General features: G+C 43.0%; 1 protein-coding gene across 1 annotated transcript in view; it reads left to right on the forward strand.

The window, feature by feature from the left end:
- The window catches only part of LOC138284832 (uromodulin-like), a 30,492-nt gene extending 5,155 nt beyond the window's left edge, over positions 1-25,337 (forward strand). The window contains exons 2-10 of the mRNA XM_069224020.1: positions 139-215; positions 759-851; positions 4,228-4,442; positions 5,460-5,623; positions 6,204-6,452; positions 8,087-8,240; positions 21,261-21,339; positions 22,866-22,895; positions 24,987-25,337. Coding sequence (XP_069080121.1) covers positions 167-215; positions 759-851; positions 4,228-4,442; positions 5,460-5,623; positions 6,204-6,452; positions 8,087-8,240; positions 21,261-21,339; positions 22,866-22,895; positions 24,987-25,054 — 1,101 coding nt within the window. The 5' untranslated portion in view covers positions 139-166 and the 3' untranslated portion in view covers positions 25,055-25,337. The remainder of the gene's footprint in view (positions 1-138; positions 216-758; positions 852-4,227; positions 4,443-5,459; positions 5,624-6,203; positions 6,453-8,086; positions 8,241-21,260; positions 21,340-22,865; positions 22,896-24,986) is intronic.
- Positions 25,338-25,598: the final 261 nt, after the last annotated feature.

Raw genomic sequence — 25,598 nt, forward strand, 5'->3', positions numbered from 1 at the left:
CCAAATGTTCTTTAATCATCATGTCTAGGGGAAATATGATCCTACCATGAATTCTTAAGGTGTGCCCCAACTGTTGACATGTTTTTATCTCCTTGGGGCAGAGCGGCTGGGCTTTAACTCTCATCTTTTGCTTTCCAGAAGGTCAAACACTTCTGAAGATTGGAAGATGAAGGCCTGGTTGGGGCTCGCACTTGTTCTCTGCGTTTCATACACAGGTGAGGATGTGGCATTCTCAAATACCCTGTTTGGTGCAACACTTCTTCCTTCAGCATGAAGATCATTGGAAGTAGAGTGAGTGAACTGTTCCAACCATCAGAAAGGAATGTTACTGAATGGGACAAACGTAAAAACATATGGGTTGAGTGCTTGACGTAATCTCAACCACTAGTACATTTTCGGTGAATATTCCAGTCAATCGTTTTTTGCCCACCATGTTACTTTAGACAGAAACCAACTTTGTAACTATCTAAGGTATCTTTTGTTGATGTTCTGAGGGGAAGTAGCCCAGTAGTCCAGGCTGGCTTGTTACTAATGTAACTGGACCAAGGCTGATTTGCATAAAGTTGGTTTTTGTCTCTGGTCACAAAGTGAACAAAACAATTGTGCACTTGGATGTTGTTGTGTTTATGGGAACCCTCTTGCATCCTGGTGCCGAGCTATCTCACTGACTGAACTAAAAACGTGTACAGTGGTTGCTGATGTGCACAGACTAATTGACTTACCTGTGCTCTGTCTCTCTCCCCTCTCTCAATTTGCAGCTTCTGGCCAAGCCCCTCCGTGTGGTGTAGACGAGTTATTAAATGTCACATCGAATACCTGTTACTGCGACTTCACCAAGTACCCAAATTTAGGTAAGCAAAGAATAGATGACCACCTCCCATGACACCTGATACTGGCACCAGAAGCAGGAGGGACCTCGGTGGATCTAATCAGGAGATGACACAGCAGCTCAGATGTACCCTAGACATCTTCACTTGCATGCAAAAGGATTTACAACTACATGGTCGGCTGCATCCCGAAGTTGCTACAGGGTTCTGAATGCAAAATCTTCCTAAATGCAGATTGAAAAGGCCGGTGCAGATCTGAGGTGTTATATGTATTTGTGAGGTAGATCATGGTGCATACAGAGAAGGGAGCTGGTATGATTTGAGAAACTTTAGAAATAAAACTTGCAAATCTTTGTGAATTAGACATAAGGTACAAGTATGAGTTTGACATGCTTGTATTGTATACCAATCCTTGTGAATATGAAGTAAGGTACAGGTATGAGTTTGACATGCTAGAGGTAAGTTTGCTGGTGTTAGTTTGACATACTCCTAGTACATTCAGTGTTAAGTTTTGCGAACAAGGAATCGGCCTCCGGTGTGAATCTGAGGTACTTTATGTAACTGTGGTGCAAATCTTTGAAAGGACAGAAAAGACAGCTGGTCTTAATATGATATGCTCTAAGAATATGCAGGCTACCTCTTTAGAAAAATGGCAACGTGTGAATCTGAAATGATCCAGTTACATGAAGTTCAGATCTTAATAGAACAACCATTGTGAATCCGAGATGCTTTAGGTACAACTGGTGCAAATCCTTATCAATATGACAACTGTTGCGGGCTAACATCATCTAAGTATAGAGTTATAGGCAGTGGAAAACTGGGTGAATGTGGAAAATGCATCTTTTGTGAATCTGTGATGCTCTAAGTATTTCCTGTGAAAAAAAAAGTGAATATTGGAACGTGTTACTCTGAAGTGCTCGAGGCATGCAGTACACATCGTTGTTGGCAAACTACCTGTTGTTACCCAGAATACAGTAACTGGTGTGAATCTGAGTTACTCTAAGAATTTATAGTGCAAATCTTTGTACATATGGTGCAATGTAGCTGGTGCGACGCTGAGTTGTTTTGGCGTCTGTGGTGCACATTTTTGTGAATTCTTTGTAAATTGTGTGAATCTGAGATGCTGCAGAAATCAATGATGCAGACTATTGTGATTATAGTGCAGGGTATCTGGTGTGACGTTGAGATGTCCTGGTGTCTGTGATGGAAATCTTTGTAAATTCTTTGTAAATAGTGTGAATGTGAGATGCTTTAGGAAACTATGATGCAGACCATTATGGATATAGTGCAAGGCAGCTGTTGTGACGCTGAGATACTCTGAGTATCTGCAGTGTAAATCGCTGTGAATTCTTTGTAAATAGTGTGAATATGAGATGCTCTGGGAATTTATGGTGCAGATCATTGTGAATATGGTACAAGGTGGATTATGTGACTCTGAGATGGTCCAGATGTATACGGCGATCTGTGCTAGCATGGTGTAAAACAGATGCTGTGTGTATCTTTGGGGCAAATCTTTGTGACTATGGAAACAGTGGCTGGTATGAATGTGAGATGCTCGGGAATTTATAATACAGATGATATGAATATGGTGGAAGGTCGCTGGTTCCAATCTGAGATGCCATGGGTATTTCTTGCAGACCTTCGCTCCTATAACAGCTGGAGTGAACCAGAGGTGCTCTAGGTATCTGTGGTGCAAGTCTTTGTTTATATGGAATAAACAGCTGGGGTGAATGTGAGATGTTCAGGGAAACTATGTTAAAGATCATTGTGAATATAGAAAAAAGTAGCTGGTGTGAACCTGAGATGTTCGAGGTGTCTATTGCAAATCTTTGTTAACAAGGCAGCTGGTGTGATTCTTAGATGTTCTATGTGTCTGTGGTGCAAATATTTTAAAATTATTTGTACATACTTCGAATATGAGATGATCTAAAAATCTATGGTGCCGATCATTGTGAATATGAAACAGGATGGACAGTGTGAATCTGAGATGCTCTAGCTACCTACAGCAAATGTGTGTTAATAAGGCAGCTGGTGCGAAGCTGAGAAACTGTATGTAAAGGGTGGTCCACATCTTTGTAAATCCGGAAACTGCAGCCTTGTGTGGGTAGAAAGTGCTCTGGGAAGCTTTGGTGCAGATGATTGTGACAATAATAAAAGGAGGCTGGTGTGAATTTCACATCCTCTAGGTATAAACAGTGACAATCTTTTCTGATGGTGTCACAAGGCAGTCAGTGTAAATGTGAGCTGTTCTCTTTATATGAAACTCAAATCTCCGTATTGCTGCCGATATGAGTCTGAGATACTTTACTTACTTCCAATGGGGAGGAAATATTTGAAAATCAAGCCCTAGATCCCTAAGATCAACAGCCAATCACTGCTCTGACTTTGTCCCATAGCACTCACACTTTGACTACCATATTTATAGAAATATAATTAACATCATGAGCCTCATTGGGATTGATACAATGTGCCAGTATAAATACGTGCCCATTTTGCCACAATATCATAATTATACAGTTTTGCCAGCTTTACCTTGGTGCTGCTGAATTTCTCTGATATGTTGTACCATATGTTGTAACGCAGAAAAAAAAATATGGTAGTAGAATTATTTGCTAATTGTCGTTGCTTATAGTTGTATGACTTGTATGTTGATAACGGTGGGTAACATTACTACCAAATGTTTGGACTACAGCCGGGTTCCGACCAATACCCTAAATTAGGATGCAAGTATTTGAGTCCCGGGGGGGGCTTTAAAATATTTACCAGTTTGAACAGAAGATATGATATGCTCCAGAAAAAGCAGTCTGAACTTCTTTGGTATTTAGTTGGGCTGAAATGAGAACCCAGTGTATTCTGGTACTTGCAGTCTTTCATATCATAATGAGTCAGCACCTCAACCAGCATCCATCCTCCTCTGACACTGATTCCAAACACATTCCATAATCTATCACTGACATTCCACTCAGCGCCAACATTCCACCATAAGCACCCGCTATTTCATACACGTGCTAACCCCCATTCCAGCCACGCTCTGCCAAGACCATACCACACTCGAGGTTGTAGTTGGCATAATGTGATAGGACTTCACCCCCTCGTCACTTTGTATTGCAGCAGGCGGTATAAACTCATTTCGGTGGGGCCTTGAGTTGACCATAAACTTCCCTACTGAACTGCAGAGTGGCCCAGGTAGCAGGAAAAGAATGAGGCGCTGTGACTAGTTGGCAGTGACAACGGGAGCGTTGCGTTCTCGGTACTGCCACAGAAGTTAGAAGCTACTCTGAGAAGCAAAGTTCCTTCTTGTGTTGAGCTGGGTAGTTGTGTTAAATTATCTGTTGTATTAAGCATCTCTCAGTTCAAATGAGCTCTTTCTGATGTTTCCATCCCATATCTTACTTCACAGTGATACGACCAGAACAACCCAGTCTGCAGTGCCTTTCAGGCGAGATGAAGTTGAGCATGGGCAAATGCCAGCTTGAGAGGAGCAAGTTTGATACGGCTAATATCCACCTGCTCAACCCCTCCTGCGTGGCTGCTCGAGTGGTTAATGGCACCGCCCAGATGGTTGTCTCCACCAGCACCTCCTCTCAAGTCTGTGGAAATATCCTGTCGCTGTCGGTGAGAACATGCACGTCGGCTTCCGCGCATATTAAATACTGGGAGACAGAGAAAGGCGCAGGATGATATTAGCAACCTGGGTGCACGCCATCCCCATCCCCCAGTGCCAAAGCAAGGCTGCCATGGGCCCTAATGCAAGCAGGGAGAATGGGTGCCTTCTTTCCCTCCTCCCCACAGATAGGAGGAAAATTGTGGCCATAACTGGCTAGCCGTGGGCCCCTCAGAACTCAGGGTCCTGATGACACTGTACTTGCCGTTCTCTTGAGAGCTACACTCCTGCCACCATCCGAACACACACTCATTCATGGCTTACCAGAGGGTGGAAGAGAAACTTAATCTTTTGGATTTGTGAAGAAGTATTTAGATTTAAAGTACTGTTTTAAGGTTGGTAAAAGAGAGCTGGTGCATTTGTCCAATGTCCCTTAGCGACCCCATTGGCCACCACCTGCCTCCCATCTCAAGTGTTAGGACTTGTTAGTCAATTTCTATAAACCCAGTTGATGCAAACTTCTCCCACCCTGTCCGCAGCCCATGCTCAGCGGTTCACGAATGAGCCTTCTATAAACCCACTTGATGCAAACTTCTGCCACCCTGTCCGCCGCCCATGCTCAGCGGTTCACGAATGAGCCTTCTATAAACCCACTTGATGCAAACTTCTGCCACCCTGTCCGCAGCCCATGTTCAGCGGTTCACGAATGAGCCTGAGCGCCCTCTAATTCCAGCCCCTAATGGTTCTTACTCCGGACCGTCCCGAACCCATCAGGCTCGAGATATTCTGCATCACCTGACCAGAACGTGTCTAGCCCCTCCACACTTCAGGATTAGTGCTGCGCAAAGGGGCCAGGGCATGTCCTCCAACCAGCCTACACTCCTCTTCCCTTTTCTTTCTCCCTGCCTCCCGCACGTGCACTCTAATCTCCTCCTGACAGGTCCAGAAAGAATGCAAAGTCAGTCAAATTGCGCACAACCTGTCGGAGAATTCCTGCTTATTGTTATTGCTTATTTTCCCCTTTGCAGGCAGACAGCTCCAGTGTGATTTACTCCAATAATCTGACCATCCCCGGAAAGGTGTCTCCGGCTGGAATTGTTTCAAGACAGAGCTACGTTTATAACTTTTCCTGCTCATATCCTCTCAAGAATATACCAGTCTACCTGGCAACGGCCATTAAACCTGTAGTGGGGTGAGTGTTTTTTTTACACAGTCAGGCAGGCAGAGTGATAAGATGTGTGCTCTTGCTAAGTGCTGGAACATACACTAGTCCCATTCTTTGCCCCTGGCTTGGCTAGTGCTAGGCACGAGCTCTGAAAGTCTTGGTTCCAGTGATTTCCTTGTCCTGTTGCTCTCAGTGGTCGTTGTTGACCTCAGAAAAGCCCCTTGTGTCAGTGATTTCTGTCACGTACTGCGTGCTTACTGAACTCATCTCTGTGACAACCTGTGACCTCAGGGTACATACGAAGATAATGTGTTCAGTGAGTACCTTGCCTTCAGTCGTAGTTGTGACACCAGTAAAGGCCCTGGTCTTAGTGCTCGTTTTGGCCTATGATTTAGCCCAAATCAGTGACTCCTCTTGCTCTATCACAGTTGACCTCAGTGACATTGTTAGTCTCAATGGCAGCCGGGGTCTGAGTGACAGCCGTGGCCTCAGCGAGCGGCTGCCGCTGTTCTCAGTAATAGCAGATGTTCTCAGTGATAAACATGGTTTCAGTGATCTCTGGTACTTTCAATGATAGTAACAGGACTTCTTTCCTTTTCGTTTTCAGCATCGTTGCAGTCGCCATGCCCGACGGGACCGGCAGTATTCCTGTTCTCATGTACGCGTATGTAGACGCCAGCTTCTCCATCCCTTACACCGAGTCTACAACGCCGCTGCAAGTCCAGGACCCCATCTACCTCCGCGTGACCGCCCTCGATCTTAATGGGGATGCATTCTCTGTGCGGGTGAATCGCTTGTTCGCCTCTCAGTACGACAGTGCCGCTAGTATTCCGCAATACAACCTAATCACTGACGGGTGAGTACCACGCAGGCCCCAGAAGCCTGTGAAACGCAGGCCTCCCAAGGGTGAGAACTTCACGTATGTAGGGGGAGTCCCAGAATACAGCGACTCATCCCAGTACACACACGCCCACTTCAGGCAATGAGGGCTACTGTAGCCATTCAAAGATTGTAGCCGAAACCACAGACACTTTGAGGCACATTGTGCGTAATTGTGACAGTGAAGGGTGACATTTATAGACAAGATGGGAGGCTCCTTGAAGGTAGACTTGAGATTGCTGAAGAGTTGTCCAATGAATCCGTTTCAAACAATGCAACACTATTTTATTCTGTTTGTTATCTTTAAAACATTAAATATTAACAATTATAAGGATAACAATACCAATAATAACAATAGTTAACCTGCACAAGAGAATCCGACCCTCCAACCTAAAATGACGCCTGCTGCTGCATTGTTTTCGACTTAGATAGGAAGCACAATGCACTGGGATCGGGCCTTGGAGGACGCTATTGTGTGCCTGAGTTCTCAGCGCTCCTGCTTGAGAGTATTAGCCTTGGGGCCCTGATTTGGCTCCTGATTTAGAACGAGGTTGTCACAGTATTTTACAAGTTGAAATCCTTGCGGTTGGTAAAAGTTCAGAACCTTGGATCACAGTTCTGAATCCCGGTGCCACTCGAGGCAGCTGCCCCCCTCACTCCGCATGAGTCTGCAGTGTTTCTTGCTGGGCAGTCCTTAAGGTGGGCTCTGGGTATCTGGCATCAGGGCACCAGAGCCAGTGCGATGCCCTGGGGCTGGCTGCTACCGGATATCTGGAGGGAGGACACCAAGGACACTGCAGTGCTTGGTGGTGGCACTGAGGGTCAGAAGGCTGGACATCAGGGGCAGTGCTCTGACACTGTATGTCTGAAGTTGGGACACCACAGGCAGTGCCTTAGAAAGGATACTGAAATGGTAGGTGCTAGAAAAAGTGCAGTGCCCGGAGGCGGATACTTGTATGCAGTTTAACCCAGTGGTTCCCAACCCGTGGTCCGGGGGCCCCTTGGGGTCCACAAAGCCTCCTAAGAGGTGTCTGTGACTGCTTAGAAAATTAACTAATAATAGCAAATTAATACAATGCATACACATAAAGTGGCTAAATGTACAATTTAAATTTTTGAAACATACAGTAAATGTCAACAAATTTGAAATTGGAGGTTAAAAAATAAATTAGTATCCTTAGATTGATTCATGGGAGCAGTGCAGGTGCATCATACTTAATATAGTATGGACGATATGTGGCTTCAATTACATTTGGAAAAGCTCCAACCTTCCTATTAAATGTATTTATTTTTTATTTTATTTGTTTACAAATTGAATAAAATGTGTTATCATTTGTGAATGTGTTTGATGAATGCGTGTTTCTGTATTTTTTTGTGTATTGTTTTATAGTTCTAATCATCGACCATATCTAGGCCAGGGTCCCCGGCTTCCAGTAACGACTCACTTCGGGGTCCCCTGATTCCAGTAATGATAAAGTGTGTGGGGGGGGGCACAGAAGTCTAAAGATTGGGAACCACTGGTTTAGACAACAAAAATGAACGCACTGCCTAGGAGAGGGTTGTGGGTGCCAGAATGAAACCTAACATTGTCTTTTCCACCTACTGATGCAGGTGCCGTGATTCACAAAATAGTGACTTTGTGACCATCAACAGGAACGGTGAAACCAATGAGGCTCGAATTACGGTTACTGTCTTCGAGATCACGGACTCAGACTCTCTCTTCTTCCATGCTAATGTGGAGATCTGCGAAGGAAGATGCGTACTGGTAAGAAGCCTGCCTCTAATGCTAAGCCGGCTCGCAGGGACGGGCTTAGTGAAAGTTCTAATACCTGTAAACTAGAGCATGATGGAAACCATGATGTAGGTGGTTTGTCTGATCTCTGAGGATGTCTTACATCAGGAGAGAGCTGCACTGTCACTGCCTCAATACTGGTATAGAAGGACATGGTACTGGTCAGGCAAGAGGTGCACTGTCAGGTTGACTCTGTACAGGTACAGAAGGACATGGTACGAGGCAAAAGAGAGGTGCCCCATCAGAGCTGTCAGGATGTCTCAAGTTATGGTAGAGAAGGACATGTTGCTGGACAGTATAGTGATGCACCATCAGAGCTGTCAGGTCGTCTTTCGTGAGAGGAGCACATGGTGCAGGTTAGGGTAAACCTGCCCTGTCAGAGCTTTCACAATGTCAGTACTGGGATATCGCTTTGTTATGCAGGCGATGGACATACATCATTAGAGATCTGCAGGGACCTCCTCATTGAAGCAGGATCTCCTTGACGTGGGTCAATAAATATCTGAGATCTGCTGGTGCCTCCTCACTGAAGCAGGATCTCCTTGACACGTGTCAGAATAGGCGTAAATACTCAGTGCTTTCAGAATATTTGCCAGGAGCTGACAGAGCGTGTCCAGCTTCAAGGCCCCAGCCAGATCTCTCAGAATGATTGAGTGCGCGGTGCAACTCCGAACTGAAGGGAAAGGACAGTGAGGGAGCTTTAAAAGCAGAGCGGTGAAGGTAATGGTGTTTTCTGTGAATGACCTTGAGTGGATTCGCTGATCATATGTCCACAGACACAGCTTGAATGGTCCATCTATATGACAGGAGGTCGAGGGCACTGCAACATTGCATTGAGGTAGTGTTGCAGATAACCCTGCCTCCTTTTTTTGCGCTGCCATAACATGTTAGCGCAGTGGCTCAGCAGGGCTGCCAGGGCTCACAGTGCATGCAAGGGATAGGAACCTCTGCCAGCTTGTTAAGTGTGAAAATACAGAAATAATGAGAGATTAGGCGCCCTACACCCATCTGGGCTCCGGTGTCACTGCACCTGCTGCACAATTGACAGCTACAACCCCATGCAAGGGTGCAGTGCAAAGAGGTATATTTTTAAATCAGCCACCACTTCAAAGGCTGCATTGGCACTTTCCAAATGTTCTTTGTGGATGAGTAAAGAGGCCAATGTGCTGTCTACGAGGTAAACCTCACTACACCGGAGGTGTTGTATCGCATTACAGTAATATCGCATCCACTACATCGGCCCAGCAGGTACTTCGAATGCTAAGTATAGGTCTAAGTATAGGTAACAGATGTGGAGCGATAATGATAATGTAGTGTCAAGAGATGTAGAGGACACGGTATTATCGGAGCATCTCCTTGTTAGCCTGAATATACTCCTAAAGAACCACACGTATGTTAACGTGTTTTTAAGCAACGACTGGTTTACTTAGCAACTCATCCCTCACTGTGTCATTCCAAAGCGTTGTAACAATCCTATTACTGTAGCCAAATGTAATGCCACTAAATGTAACTACCTTTAGAGGATCGCCTTTCTGGGATTGGAGCTTGTAGGGCGGTGGACCACAGATATCAGGCAGCTGCAGATGGCCACTTTGCCTGGGTCTTGGACCCTGACAAGAAATGCCCACCGTTATTCCTCTCTCCTGGAGAGTTTCAGCGCTGCCTGCGGCCTGAATCATTAACCCCAACCCTCCACTCCGTTCACTGATGGCAGGCAGCATTTGCATCCGCAGCTGGGTATGTCAATGAATGCCCAGCACCTGCAGCGCTGAGAATTCTGGGACTGGAATGCCAGGCCACTGATCGGATTCCTGGGAAAATAAATATTTCAAATTCGTTTGGCATGTGCGCCTGACCCCCATATGCAGTTGGACTCAATCAATGAATGCCATTCCTGCGAGAACCGAGACATCAGCAAGAACATCAATTCGCCAACACGCCAAGGGTAGCGGAAGTGACATCACACGTCATTTAACCTTTAGTTTCACTCACATGTGCATGCTTACACATACACAGGCATTCACAAATATAGACAATTTCACATAAACACATTCTCGCCCTCAAGCACGCACACAACATGCATTTAAAATAATTTTTTACTTACCTCAGCTGCCAGGAAGGTCACATTCCAGCTAGTTGTAATCCATTCTTTATCACACTAATAGTAAATAATAAAATATTATTCAATATTAGTGTGATAAAAATTGATGGAAAATAAGAAAAATGATACCCCAACCAACATCCATAAGGACGATCTACCATTGGTGAGTCTGCTACCTCTGGCGACCCCTAAATGACATCCATGGACATCAGCAAAGCAAAATAAACACGGGTACCCGTGAAGTATTATTGGTGAAATATAAATTTATTATGAAGGCTTTCCCAGGGCTCTGAGGGGCGAGGGTGAGAAACCCCCTGATCTTTTTCATTAGGAGGGGTAGAATTCCCCAGCCGTCCCCATAGCCGACTGCCTTGTTAGTGCTAATAACTGCTTTAAGAGTGTTAGTACACCCATGCTGCCAGTTTCTAAAAGGAGGCCATCCTAAAATTAGTAGAAACCTATTTATACATTTCAGTTTGTGGGAGCGACAAGGATATTAGATTGATTTTGGGTTAGTGTTTGATTAGACAAATAACGCACAATATTGATTCCCTGATGCTTTCCTCAGTTCTTTGGGATAGTGGCTTCATTCCTTTTCATGTTCCTCCTTCTTCTCTGGCTTCTGCTCTTTGTTCCTCATTTGTTCATCAATTATTAACTAGTTCTGTTGCCAGTTAAGAGTATGAACTGTTTTTCTGCAAGCCTCCCTGTTCTATTTACCGTTAGAAAGTCATTCTTTGGTGAAATCCACCTTTTGACCTAAATTACCATAAAAAGATAGCATATATACTTTTCAGAAATGTTGATTGACATTGATAAATGAAAACTTAAATGGTCCAAGGTAAATATAAACTTTGGACAAAAACACTATATTACAAGCAGTAGATAATGAAAGAGGAGGGATACTTTTAGAATGTAAAGATCATAAGCTTTGAGACCTCTAAATTATATTAGAACATTGGAACGTTGGGAAACAATGGGGTGCTCCGGGCTTCTAATTGGCAGTAGAAGCCCAGAGCTCCAACATTCCAACGTTGGTCACCACTATTGCTGTGAACAAAGGCCTCGCGGAGCCCAAGGGGATCGGTGTTCATGAGGTCTTTGTTTCATTTATTAGAACATCCTACCATCAAGTGCCAGAATTTTCTAAGAGCCTTATAGCCCTCTGTAGCTGGGTTACACCGACATTAAAGTCCTGCTCCCTTGTTAAAGGCGCTCGCCTTCAGCTCAGGGCTTTAATGCTGGAGAGGCCTATAATGGCCAGTATATCACGCTAGGGGGAACTAGGTTGTATTATAGCTCCATTAAAGACAGTGTAGTGCTCCGGGCTTCTAATGGGTGATAAAAGCCTGGAGCTTCAATATTCCAATGTTTTTCACACAGCAATAGCTGTGAACAAAGGCTTCAGGGATTCCAAGGGGATTTCAGTCCCCACAGGCTCCATGAGGCCTTTGTCTTTTTATTAGAATGTTCTGCCCTGTAGTGGCACAATGTTCTAATAGCCTTGTAGCTGGGCTATACCATCCATTAAAATCCCACTACATTGTTAAAGGCCTTCGCCTTCCGCTCGGGCCTTTAACTCTGGAACTGGCTTGTAATTGCTAATATAGCCCACTACAGCAGGCTTTGAGGCTGTATTATAACACTGAAATATCGACCACTCCATTAAAGACAATAGAGTAGCTCTGGCAGCGGCGGCTCCTCCGCTATGGCGGATGATCATTGTCCCCCCACCAGCAGAAGAAGCTGCAAAGCTTTAAAAATAAAACAATGATAAGCATTTATTATAATTTTATTTTTAAAGGGGCGGAACAATGGGGGGGGGGGATGACAGTCATGGAGGGGAGTGGTGTGAACCCCTCTCAGTGCGCATGTGTGTTTGGCCAGCCGTCTCAGGCCGGCCAAACACACATGCGCACGGTGCTCTTTCCAACCCGACATTGTGTTGGAGAGAGCAGGCGCATGCTCCCAGTTTGCCTGGGAGCGCCAAGCCAGGGCGCTCAAGCCAATTCTAATGCTGCTTTCATGCATGGCCTGCAGTGATCGAGGAAAGAGGAGTGGCGCAGCGGTGAGGCAAGTACGTTTAATTTTTTTTTTAAATGCTTGTTTATTTTGTCCTCCCCGCTGAGCGCTGTTCCACCCCTTTGCTGCGCATCAGGCCATGACTGAGCTCCTGGCTTCTAATGGCTGGTAAAAACCCGCAGCTTCAACATTCTAATGTTTGTCTTTCACAGCAACAGCTGTGAACAAAGCCCTCATGGAGCCCAAGGGGATTTCATACCCCTCGGGCTCCATGAGGCCTGTGTTTAACTAATTAGAACATTCTAACCCGATGGGTCAGAATGTTCTAATAGCCTTATAGCTTCCGTGGCTGGGCTAAACCGCCCATTAAAGGCCTGCTTCAATGTTAAAGGCCCTTGTCTTCGGCTCGCGCTTTTAACTCTGGAGCGGTGTTTAATGGCCGGTATAGCCCGCTATGGTGGCTGTAAGGCTATAAACATTGTTTTGTCAGAACCACTTTAGAAGATTTAAAGCTTTTTCACAAAAAACTAATTTAGATGATAAAAAGTAACAGATCTGGGAATCATTGGTGAACGTGAATGATGTTATCTGAATATCTGTCTCCATGAGAACCAGTGATTTATTTTTTTGTTCCAAAAAATCACAAAGCAATTAAAATCCCACCAGCAGACAGATTATTTCCAGGTAGGATCTTTGATTGGATGAGTTTCTGAATTTGTAGAGTTCGTTACTGCCCCACCTGTAAAGTCACTAATGTTTGACTTTACACAAGCCAACTACCAACTGTGCTACTAACAACAGACATCAGATCACTATAAAGTTGTGCCATGCAACATAATGCTCTCTTTGCAATGAGAAAGTACTTGGAATCAAGGCCAACCAATTGCTTGAACACACTTCATGATTATTGAGCTACCTGATATGTTAATTGAATGCTTTTCCAGGGGAGTACTGATGCATTCTTGGTTCACTCCCTCTTATGCCTCCTTTTTTATAATACTTATTAAAGTAACGGTCCTTGATGAAAAATGTTCAACAATTTGAGAACAATGCGTTTTTGTGACTGTGTTTTAGTGATGATATTTGACTTGCTTTGACTTTAGAGAACCGCACTACTGTTGCTGGCTTTCGAGTTCATGCTATTTTCTCATCTTAATATAAAATACAGAGACGACTGTAAAGAGGAATGACAACAGTGACTAGTATATTATATGCAACATCTGCTCATGTATAACATAACTAATATCCTTTGTGGAGAATTTGTGAGGACAAAACTACATTATAGCTGAAATTGTGACAATGGAAAGAAAGATGTAACCATTTGTCAAATAATTATTCAAAGGAGGTATCATAATGATATGGCAGCATCAGAAGCATACTCCATTTAACAAAAGCAGTTTGCATATTATACTAGACAGATGGGAAAAATGAGGTCTTTGATTACAATAACATCAAATTTAATACTAAACATAACATCAAAAGTGCACAAATGTGTAGCTTATTGTACAAGGATCCTCATTTACTGATGTTAGGTAAAAATATCAGTCAATGCATTTCAGCTAACCTGGAAGAGACTTTTAAAGAGGGTACTGCATTAAAGGTGATTTGTCTCAGAAATATCTTCAGATACACAAATGAAATTGCAAGACAAGCAAAACTAACTAAATTGGAACTTCAGAATTTAAATATTAAATGAATCAATGAATTGTAACACTTTTTGTGTTTTCTTTAAAATAAAATTTGCATGTTCCAAAGTAAATGTTGGTTCAATGACCTGACCAGTAAAGAACTATTGGAAATAACATTTGTCGGACTTTAGGAACAATGCTCCAACATACCACATATCTGAACATTTATGTAAAACAAACTGCAAGCAAAAACTTTGAAAAATTAAATTAACTAGCATTTTCAAAAAACAGACTGATTGGAGAGGAGAAGCTGGAAAACAAAAGTTACAGGCAAGAAGTAGTTCCTTGATTTACAAGCTAGAAATACCCCAACTTGTTTCTAATAAAAATGAAGAAATGCATGTCTTGGTAAAACACAACTAGTACCGTACAAATGATGCTGAATGAATCTCTTGTTATATTGATTGAATATTATAATGCATTCTAACGGTAATATAGATCTGCATTGAATTTTAGGAGATGACAGAAGGTATCTAAACTGGCCATTTTGTACACACAACTAGATACTCTTATATCATGCAGTTTGTTCAGGGTTACAATGTCCACAAACCCATTTAGGATAAGCAGAAAAACAATTTGTTGTGAATAAAAATAACATTCAGTTGCACATATTCACATTTAAACTGCAAGCCACTTTATCACTGACACGTTTTTCATTATCAAGAATGTAGGTGTAGACAAATTAAAAGATTTTCCCCATATTCTAATCTTAAATAGTGACCTAGTTTGAAACCACCAAACAAAATAAAGGAGATATACTTCATTTGTTAATCAGTACAGGGAATAGAGAAATCAATATAAATATACTACATTTAACTTATCTTATGAATTATGCATCAAAATAAACACAATGAGTTTGTGATCATTATGTGAACACCTTCGAAAAAACCTGTTTTAGAATAATTCTGTCAAGTTTCATCTCTTTTGGAAGCTACAGGTATGTCTTATAAAATATAAGTTACTAAATACATTCAGCTACCTTTGAACAACAAAAAACAGAACCTGAGACCTTATTAGCTGGGACTGCTGAGTTTCAACCAATGTAGCAATTGTTTAATTTAGATATATAGGTTGCAGTATATATTTTCAAAGAAAAACGTAACATATAAGAATTATCTAATTTAATATGGGACTTAAAACATCTGTCTCATAATGGATGTCACGACCTGTGAAGGAATATGAGCGCTGAAGTAAATCTATCAATTTCTACCATAAGCGGGCTACAGGCTGAGAGATGAATTAACCTAGACCACGAGAGGTGAAACAGAGATTGGGAGGAGGAATAGGAAGCACACTGTAGATGCCAGTTTTGTGTCTGGGATGTGTCTGCCTCATGTTCATCTCAAGAAAGGGGTAGGAGCTGGGGTAATACTCATGCAGTACAGTGGAGATGTCTAGGCAAGCAAGCAAACACAAAGTGAAGATACATAGAGATGCTCCTTGATTGTAGTTCCAATGCAGGTCCATTATCCCCTGCAGCTCACCTGATGCTCCAATTGGTAATGCTATTAAAAAAGCAGTAAGTATCCAGTTACCCTGTTTCAGCTCAGAAAAAATCAGGCCCAATGGTAGTAGAGAGAGAGATAGTAGCTTTGGCAGGAATGATGTTGTTTTTAACCTAACACTGCCACATAACCACCATTAAGGTAAGCACTGATAAGGGGAAGAAGATCCAAGAGAGAAAGAAATGACAAACAAAGGTGCAGTGTTAGACCTAACACCCTTAGGGGGGTCTTACACCAGACGTTTTGCCTTTTACCTCCTGTTTTTGCTGCATCTTTTTGTTGGCATTAGGACTCTCAGCACTTTAGCACTACTGACAAGTGCTAAAGAGCGTCTGCTTCTCCCCTGAACATGGTAACATTGGTGGGTATACAACTGTCATATTTAATTTACTTGTAAGTCCCTTGTAAAGTGGTATACCATATACCCAGGGCCTCTAAATTAAATGCTGCTAGTGGGCCTGCAGCATGATTGTGCCCCCATTTCAGTAGCCCTTAAACATGTCTCAGGCCTGCCATTGCAGGCCTGTGCGTGCAGTTTCGCTGACACTTCGACTTGGCATTTAAAACCTCTTGCCAAGCGTAAACTCCTTTTTTATCACATATAAGTCACCCCTAAGGTAGGCCCTATGTAAGCCTAAGGGCATGGTGCTAGTTAAGTAAAAGGCAGGACATGTACCTTTATGTTTTATATGTCCTGATAGTGACAAACAGCCTATTCTGTTTTCATTACTGTGAGACCTGCTCCTCTCGTAGAGTAGCATTGGGAATTCCTTACAATCCTCTTAAGCTGTAATTCCTGATAAAAAATGAGTAGACATGTCATGTTTCATATCCTTGTAATGGTAAAGATAAATCCTCTTTGCTGGTAAAGTCACATTTAACATGACTATTTAAGAAATGCCATGTTTAGAAAGAGGGCATTTCTCTGCTCTAACTACTCTATGTGCCTGACAGCCTGTCTCCAATACACGTCAGGACTGGGCTGGGTGACAGTTACATTTGTGCATTCCCTCCAGACAGCCAAAACACAGGACACTCAACTGCATCTGCATTCATCCACATACTGATTGGTCTTCCTGAGTAGGGAGGATGGGAGGGGCCCACACTTACACTTCAAAGAGTATGGCCCTGATCCCAATCAAAGGACTGATTACCCCCCACATTTAGCCTGGCAGATAGGGCCAGGTTGAAAGGATCTTTCTGCTCTTCAGAGAGTTCCTTTGAAGTTATCACACACATCAAAGCCATTTTAGGATATAATTACTGGGTCCCAAACCTCCTCAAATCAGATCTCTGCTGGACTTGGGAAGAACTCTGCTTGAGTAAAGACTGCTGTGCTGCAAGGATTGCCACTCTGCCTAGACTGACTGTTTAAAAGAACTGCTTCTCTGCTTTGCTGAGCTGCCCTGTTGATTGCTCATCTCTACCCTGCTCAGGGCTGTACCCATCCCACTTGAACCCAGAATGACACCAAGGGCTTGCTGGCTTGTCCATTGTTCTTCTGCAGCATCAGGGACATCAAAGCCTACATGCAACTGTCCTGGACTCTGCCTTCTGTGAATCCTACCATTGCCGGGATTGCTCCCTCCACTCCTGGGCCTCAGAAGTGGGTATTCTGCAGCTTTATTCCATCCTGACGATTCGCCTCCCGATGCAGAAACAGCAGCTACTCGATGATATCACCTCATCAAGTTGTGCAGCTTGACACCGATGGACAGCGCAGCTCAACATTGATGCAGTGCCTGCCTCACCAAGAGGTTCAACACCGAATCTCCCTTGACAGCTTGGATCATCACCAATACTCTCCTCCATCCTCAGTTAGATGACAATGCAGCACCACCCAGACGCCACACCTCAAATCTTCGACCCCGACGAGTTGCTCTATTCCTGGTACTTTGTTAGCAAGACTTGTCTGAGTCCTGTAGCCAGCCTGCCCTCCATCAAAGTCAGCCTGAACGTTTTATTTACCTCAGTTCCTCACGACCTTGAATGCATCTTTTAGTGCTATTGACTTCTAAGCACTGTTTTCCAATGTAATCTTTAAAAATTAATATCTCAACTGCTACAGGTTGGATTTTGTCATGTTGGTCGTGTTCAAGTCAGAAATATAGTCTCTATTGTTCTAAACCTTTGTTGAGTCTTTTTGTGGTGTTTTCATTGTGCTACTCTGTGTGTGTGTGTGTGTTGCACAAATACTTTACACGTTACCTCTTAAATTAAGCCTGCCTGCTCTGTGCCAAGCTACGAGAGGGTGAGCACAGATTAATTTAAAATGTGTATCTGACTTACCCTGACTACGGTGGTGGTTCCTGCTCGTACAGGGTGCATACTCTGACAACCAAAAACCCCAATTGTAACATCCAGGAAATATATTTTTTTTGAATTAACTGATTGAAAGGGAACCATACAAATAAGTGGCTGAAGGCAACTTGTTTCCACTTCACTGCTGTCTAAATTGTCTTGTATGCACTCTTACAATGACTCTGATTAGCCCATCGCTTCTTCCTGACCTGGAATTCCCTCCCCTTGCATCACAGGCCAACAATGTCTGTTTTTCATAGACTTTAAGTATCACAACCTGGGCCAGTCTGGTGAATCAAAACAGACCTGGTAAAAATGCTCAAACCAGCACTGCACAGTTGATCTCCTTCCACATATCTTTCTTTACATCCACCCATTCTCAGTCTGTCCTTTTCTCTGCTCTCTCATCTCCCACTATCAACACTTTCTATCACCCTCCCACCCTCCCTCCCTCATTTTATCTTTCTCTCTTAAAGCCTCCTCGTGCCTGCTGTAATTAACCCTTGGGATTTGGGGAAAGTGAAAAAGGCATCAGGCCTGCAGGAGCACCGGCCTCCTGGGGAAATGCCTGGTGGAATAAAAGGACTGTATGGCCCTGATCAAAACTATGAATTTTCAATTGCACATTGTTTGTCTTCATATACCACCCTATTATACACTTCCTGCCTGAATCTGGTCTTTCTCATGTCATGACAATGGACCACTTTTGAAATCTACATCAGCTAAATGACATAATTGGGTAAATTGTGAATAATAATGCTGATTTAATCATGCCTACATTATCTCTCTTTACTACTTTGCTGTCTATCTTATTGAATTATTGTTGTCTTGTTCTGAAATAGTATTCCACAATGAGTATGGCTATAAATTATTCTAACCACTTAAATAATTACCAAAAGAAATAGGCATTTCTGGACAAGGCAACCTCACCCACTCTTTTGTGGCATGCTTCGTCATTCCTTACACTGTTTTGTTGAGATAGTACTACCAGGATGGACTCAGTTTCTTTTTTGAGGGATTTCTTTAAAAAAGGCTCTTGGATATGGAAGTGATCCACCATACTAAAATGACCTTATGGTAAACCCAAATACATTGCTTCGTATTAAGGGTGCCACAAGTGAGGGTAAAAAACAACTAAGTTATGTTTACTTAGTTTTTATGACTCATACACCCATAAAGGTGTTGATTTGTTTCAGCTTGAATTCATGCCAAAATGGGTCAAAGGCTTTCCCCGTGGACTAATAAAGATCTCTTTCCAAATCATGTACGGATTCATACATAGACGTTCTAAAGAATAGATTGTTTCATACCCTTCTAGGCTCAATCAAAAAAAGTCAGTGGGTTCATAAAATGGGTTGAAATTAGGATATCATGCTTACACTTGCACCACTTATGTGCTTTCAAAAACACTAAAGTAAAATTATTCAAAGTAAAACGAGTGCAAACCCTAAAAACCAACATGGCACATGTGGGTTGATTGGGTACACACACACTCTCGCTTTCTGCTTACTCTAACGAGGGGATATCTAGTCCTCATGATAGTGATGGGGAGACAGCTTATGTAGTCATACAGTTTTATGGAATAAACATCATTGATCCATTCTGTATCAGTATCTGTATTAATCACAGTTTGACACGCATGTCTGCATTACCATTATCGTATGTAAAACTATTGTACACGCTCCATCATCACTGTCATGTCTTTGATACCAGTGGGTATCATCAGTCACACCCTTTATCAATGGCTACATACAGCTAGTAAAGTTTATAGAACAAAATGTGCTTAAAAAAGTATACATCTTTTTTTTCATGAAGTCATTTTTTACATTTACGTTGCTATTTGTATCCTCTTGTAATGGTGCAAGAAGCTGCATAATGATGCTGTCTAAAGTAATTACCATGGATTCAGACTGATTAAATCAGACTTTCCAATTTATTAGAATATTCTCTAGAAACATTTTTCAGCATTGAGTGTCTAATTGCGGTCGATAGGGAATGCGCTTTAGGAGGGATCGAGACAAATATAAACCTAGAAATAATAACTTCAAAGAAAAAAGCACTGTAACTTGAAAAGCGAGACAGCTGAGGAAGTTGTTCGTGGTAAAAGCAAGTATACCATTGCAAGCGCATAAAGAGCGGAGAGCAGCATCTATGTAGGAAGCGGTAGAGCAAGGGATTGCAGGATACAGCAGCGTGAGAAAACTGCAGGCACCAAACACACCCACGCAGGAAAGAAACACAAAGGGCAAAGGTGAAGAAGAGCAACAGTGTTCTGAGGTCAAGGGGCATGAGTACACTGGTGGATTGCCTTGGACTAAGGAGTACTTGACAAGCTTCCTGTACCCTTGATGTCTGATGGGCAGGCCAGTGCATTATATATTGATGACTGCTTGATCATCGTGTACCTCCACTGATGACTGATTAATGAACATATGCCCCATCAATGGAATATATAGATCTGCCGTTCCTCTGTTGATTACTTAAAGAAAGCCTTGCTTCCCTCCACTTATTTGCTGTGTGATAAATGAGCAGTGATTGATAATTGTGCTATCCTTAAATACCTGCTGACTTTTGAATAATTCTGTGTTATCTTGATTATTGACAAGCACACCACCCACCCACCATTGATTATTAATAGCACTCTGTTGGTTGCTGAGTTATACATGTTTTCCTCCACTGATTGTTTGTTGAGATAAGCTTTCTGCTCCTAGTTTTTAATTGAGAGCTATAATGTCCTTTATTGATTCCTCATTGAAAGATCGGCTGGCTGTAATCAATTGGCTCTTGATAGATGTTCTGTGAGCTATTGATTGCTGGTTGATCGATGTTCCATCCTCTACTCATATTTAATTGACACTCTTATCCATTCATGTGCTGCCCCTTGTTGATTTTTGATGGATAGAAGTGTGCTTTCAATTTATTTATAAGTGTTTGGTAGACATTTAGTGTCTCATACTGAGTGCTAATTAATAGAAGGACAGTTCTCTGTTAATTTCCGAATGATATATGTGCTTTCTCTTGCTTAGTTCACCTACCAATCCACGTCTCTCTCTTTACACTGCCCCTTAAGCACCTCTTGTGCGCCTTGCAAGTCTCGATCTCATAATAAGGTTTTTGTGACTACTACAACAATGTGTAAAACTTTTTTCCATTCCTACTTTAGTCAAATTTAGAGTATGCGTAAGAGGGAATAGATTACTCGACCCCCAACTTCTTTCTGTGGATGCTTGCCTAATTTTTTGTTGGCTATTAGGACCCCTCCTATAGTTTACTAGAAGCACGGGTGGAGCTGTCTTTTGCTGATGTTCAGTTAATAAATGTTGGCTTTTCTTCGGTGTAGACATTGCCACCTTTTAATCTCCCCTTTGTTTTCTAGGCCTGCACTGGTAACGGCGCCAGAAGCGGAGCTATCGCTGCAGACACCCCAACAGTGACAATGGGACCCATCTATGCAGGTGCGTCATCATGTTCCTGCTTTTCCTTGTGGCACGGATTAAATGGAAGCTCTTAAAAGGAAAATAATCCCAGAAAACTATCCAACCACGTAAACACAACCTCAGAACGTGTCTCCGAAGTATCACCCATAAAGTAACTAACTGTGCAATCCTAGTGCAGCCTACAGTGTAGCAAGAGTGCAGCCCGAACCGTCACTGAGGCAGAAGCCTCGGTACAACAAGCCATGTTTGTAAAGAAACATCACTGCAACCTTCCTCCAAGGATTGTACCACCTTTCAAGAGGAGCGCTCGGCGACACTAACACTCCTGATGTCGCAGAGTAGCCGTGGTGGAGGAGTTCCGCCATCCCTGGAAGAGTCTCAGCCTGTACTGTTTCCTGATAGGACGGTGATGGCACAGCACTTCGCTCTGGCAGCTCCAGCTTGATAAAGGAGTCCACGTCTGCCCTGTTATCCCTGATGCTACATTACATCTCATTGGCAGTGCCATTCTTGGTACAGGAGTCTACGTCCGCCCTGTGATCCCTGATGCTACAGTAGTTATTCTCACTGGCAGTGCCATCTGGCAGTGCCATCTTGGTGTAGGAGTTTCAGACTGCACTTGAGCTCCTACTGCAGCATTGCAACGGGACTCCCCTCTGAGTAGCGTCACTGCGACCAACAGTTAGGGACGTGAGGATATTTCAGTGTGTAGTCTGCTTAGTTTTTTGCACACTTCCATCTGTTTTAATGCCATAGAGGCCAGGCTGCACCTCACTCTGTAAGTGGAGTTACCACCTTGCTCCATGTCATCAGACACCATGTTTTCAGTTTCGCATTTTGGTGCTAGAAATCTTGATCAAGAGGTGCATCATTGAAGTTCCTTCAGTGAAAGCAACACGTGACAACACCTCGCAGAAAACATTCGTTTTCATAGTAAAAGCCTAGACCCTGAAACATACCTGCCAAGAGGCCGGATTCAGACAGGAAGCTCCCACGTTTTTAAGCCAGAAATTGCTTTATTTTGTCTGTCTCCCACCTGAAATTGCTTCTCCTTCAATATAAGTCAATGTGAGAAATACATTCTCTCGGTTTCTTTTTTAATATCGCCCAATTACCTCTTCTGAAGTGTTGGCACGTATGCTTGAAATATGGGGGCAGGTTTATGAAAAGTGGCTCTGCGCATAGCACAGCACCACTTTTCTTGTGCCCCCCCTAACGCCACAATGTGTGAGCCGTATTTAAAATATTTGTGAATATGGCACAGCATTTTTGGCCACCTAATGCCACATTAGCGTTTAAAAATGACTCTAATGTGCCGTTAGGTTGGCGCTGGCACGCTTAAATCTGGGCCATGGTGTCTCCCTGTCTATGAAGTAAAGCAACCATGCTGTAATAATAGCAAGATGTGTCAGCAAGCGAAGCAGTCACTGGGAGGGAGAAACGACTTGCAGATAAAACATTCTCATGTGCCTTTTTGTATGAAAAAGATTACACATGTAAACACATGAAATGTCAGTAATGAGAACGTGTTTTTTCTTTTCTAGAAACGCCGATCTCCGCTGGGTCTTGCGAACGTAAGTATGATTTTATATCTCATACTTTTCACATTCTGTTAACCACTAACTTGTATTTCATACCCACCAATGAAACTCCACAGGAGTCTGAACACAAGAAACACAGCTGGGAGCACACCTGTAGTCCCACCGACTGTCACCATACAAAGATGGCTTACACATTTCGACTGTCGTTCAGGTGCCATGAGAGCTACAGCCTATTTTTGGGGTTCTCTGTGTTTTATTAGGCAGCAACCGGCTATTCATTTGGCAGTCAGTGAAATATCACAACCACCCCCCCCCTGCACCACATTGGATTCCCATTGAGGTTATGAGACCACCACTCATAATCCTCTGGGTAAGCAATCATTATGTATATAGTAAGTATTCAGTACTTATACAGCACAAGCGTAGCTAGGAAGCATCAAAGCAATGTACATTACATGGAGGGTTTGGGAGTTGATCTACAAGATGGCCTACATGAAGTGGGAATTACACAAATACATTTTACGATCTTACATTTCAGACTTTTAGGCAGATGGTGATAAGTGATTTGCCCTAAATCCCACAATGTTGAGCCAAACACCGAGCCTGGGATTTGAACCTGTGCCTCTAGGCTCTTGTGTTGGTAGCTCTAGCTATTCCTGTTTCCCATTGACCTTCATTGGTAAAACAGTAAGGTGTCATGGTTCACACTGCCAGCATTGAAGCTGTGGATACAGTTTTATACCCCCCCCCCCATGATCAAAAATGGTGTTGTCAGTGAAAAGTCATATTCTTAGAGAGGTGTCAGTGCCTACAACGGTCATCCATTGTTGATCATTGTAGTGACCTTGCCACTGTAAATAGAACTGTCAGTAAAGTAGCAAAGCCACAAGCTGCAACCAGTTAACTGCCAACAATTATTCTTTTGTGTTACCAGTGACACGTCCTGACTTCAAGTTGCTGATTACAAGTTGTATGGTGCAGGGGTGCCGAACTTGCAGAATGAAAAATCACAGATTCCAGAGGGCTATTGCAGCCCTGCAATTATGAGATTGTATCTCCAGAATGAGGAATAACATGCAGACCCAGCAATAGCAGGTCCTCTTTTACATGCAGATTTTCCATTCCCGGGCCAATTACACTCCCATTTACCAACTGCTAGGAGGAGGTGGTAGGTGGGTACAGGAGGACTATGCACGGTGGGAGGTCTGGGTGGTAGGAGGCTTCAGGGGGCACAGCAGTCTATTGACTGGCAGTGGAAGCCTTCTCTGCTCCCCACATGTCTTAGGAGGGGATGGGCTGGGCAGGTGCCCATCATTCCTACTTAATCTGCATTTGATTTTACTGGACAGATTTGTCCACCCATAACGTTGGGCCAGTGTTCCCCTTCTCAGGGAATTTGGGTGCAGCAATGTTTAATTTGAGCAAGTGGTTGCCGGTGGGGGCCACCAGCACTAATTTGTGGGGACTATCAATTATTTTTTGCATCAGACATTTAGCCAGAGAAAGACAGGTCATTCAAGCAGTGGAAGAAAGAGGAAGAGAAAGACAAAAAAACTTCACAAAGGGAGAAAGCAGGAGCATGCAAGAGTGAGATAAAGGGGCAGAGAGAATCTGGTAGTGGATTAAAGAGGAAGACTACCCAGCCTTCGCATTCAGCATGCCAACATTTAATTTCACCTGTGTGGAAGGAAGAATCAACAGTGCAAAAGAAGGGGTTGATTCTAGATGTGCACTGTTTGACTGTTAGCCAATAAGCCTGGGGCATACCAAATTGCAGAATTTTACTTCCACAAATTCATGAAGATTTTCAAAATGTATCAAATATGTGAGAGTTAAGTAGATAAGATGTTATAGTCATATAGTCTGAGAATTTTCTCGTAAAAAAAGCTTTTGCAGAACAAAAACTGTTTTAGCAAGCAGTCATATTTTTGTAAAGATTTTAAAATTTGTAGCCTCAGCAAAATCTTGCTTACAAAATGTTTGTTGTCAACCACCGCTGTGCTAAATATTGCGTAAGTGAGAAGGGTAACTGTTGTCCTAGGTGCTGTTCTAAGAGAGATGGTGAGTGGCATACAGATGGAAGAAACTGATTAATCAATTAATCAATTGATGTTTGGATTTCAGGCAATTCATGGATCTGGATGGTGATCTTCCTGATGCTCTCCCTGCTGGTACAGAGACTCCATAAGTGACCGCGATTTACAGTGCAGGCAAGACCACAGGATCAGTCTCTGGAAACTTGTAGCTGACTAAGGACAACCTTAGCTATTGGATGAAGGGAGCCCTTTCACTAACCTCTCTCCGGAACCTGCAATCAACCTTTGACCTTTTGCATGGACTAAGCTCTAGTCCTCTTTTCAAACTTGCTTAAAAATCATCTGTCACTAGCCATTGACTTTTCTCCCACTGGCTAGACTCTAGAACCTTCACCAAGCCCTTTGGGGAATCAAAATTCATTAAAGGATCTGCGCTTAATCTGGGAATCACATGATCATTTCTCCTTTTATGACATTAAGTAAGAGAGAGATGGAGATAGGGAGAGAGAGAGAGAGATTGTGTGTGTGTGTGTGTGTGCGTGTGCATGTGTGTGTATGTGTGTGTGTGTGTGTATGTGATATATCACCCTTCAGGCTGTATACAGAGGAGCACTTCAATACCTCCTTGGCATAACTTTAAACTATATTATTTTACTTTTATTTGATCTGCACAGGATATGTACACTGTTGCTCTATTAAT

This window comes from Pleurodeles waltl, chromosome 3_1 (assembly GCF_031143425.1).
Source record: "Pleurodeles waltl isolate 20211129_DDA chromosome 3_1, aPleWal1.hap1.20221129, whole genome shotgun sequence".
Lineage (NCBI taxonomy): Eukaryota > Metazoa > Chordata > Amphibia > Caudata > Salamandridae > Pleurodeles > Pleurodeles waltl.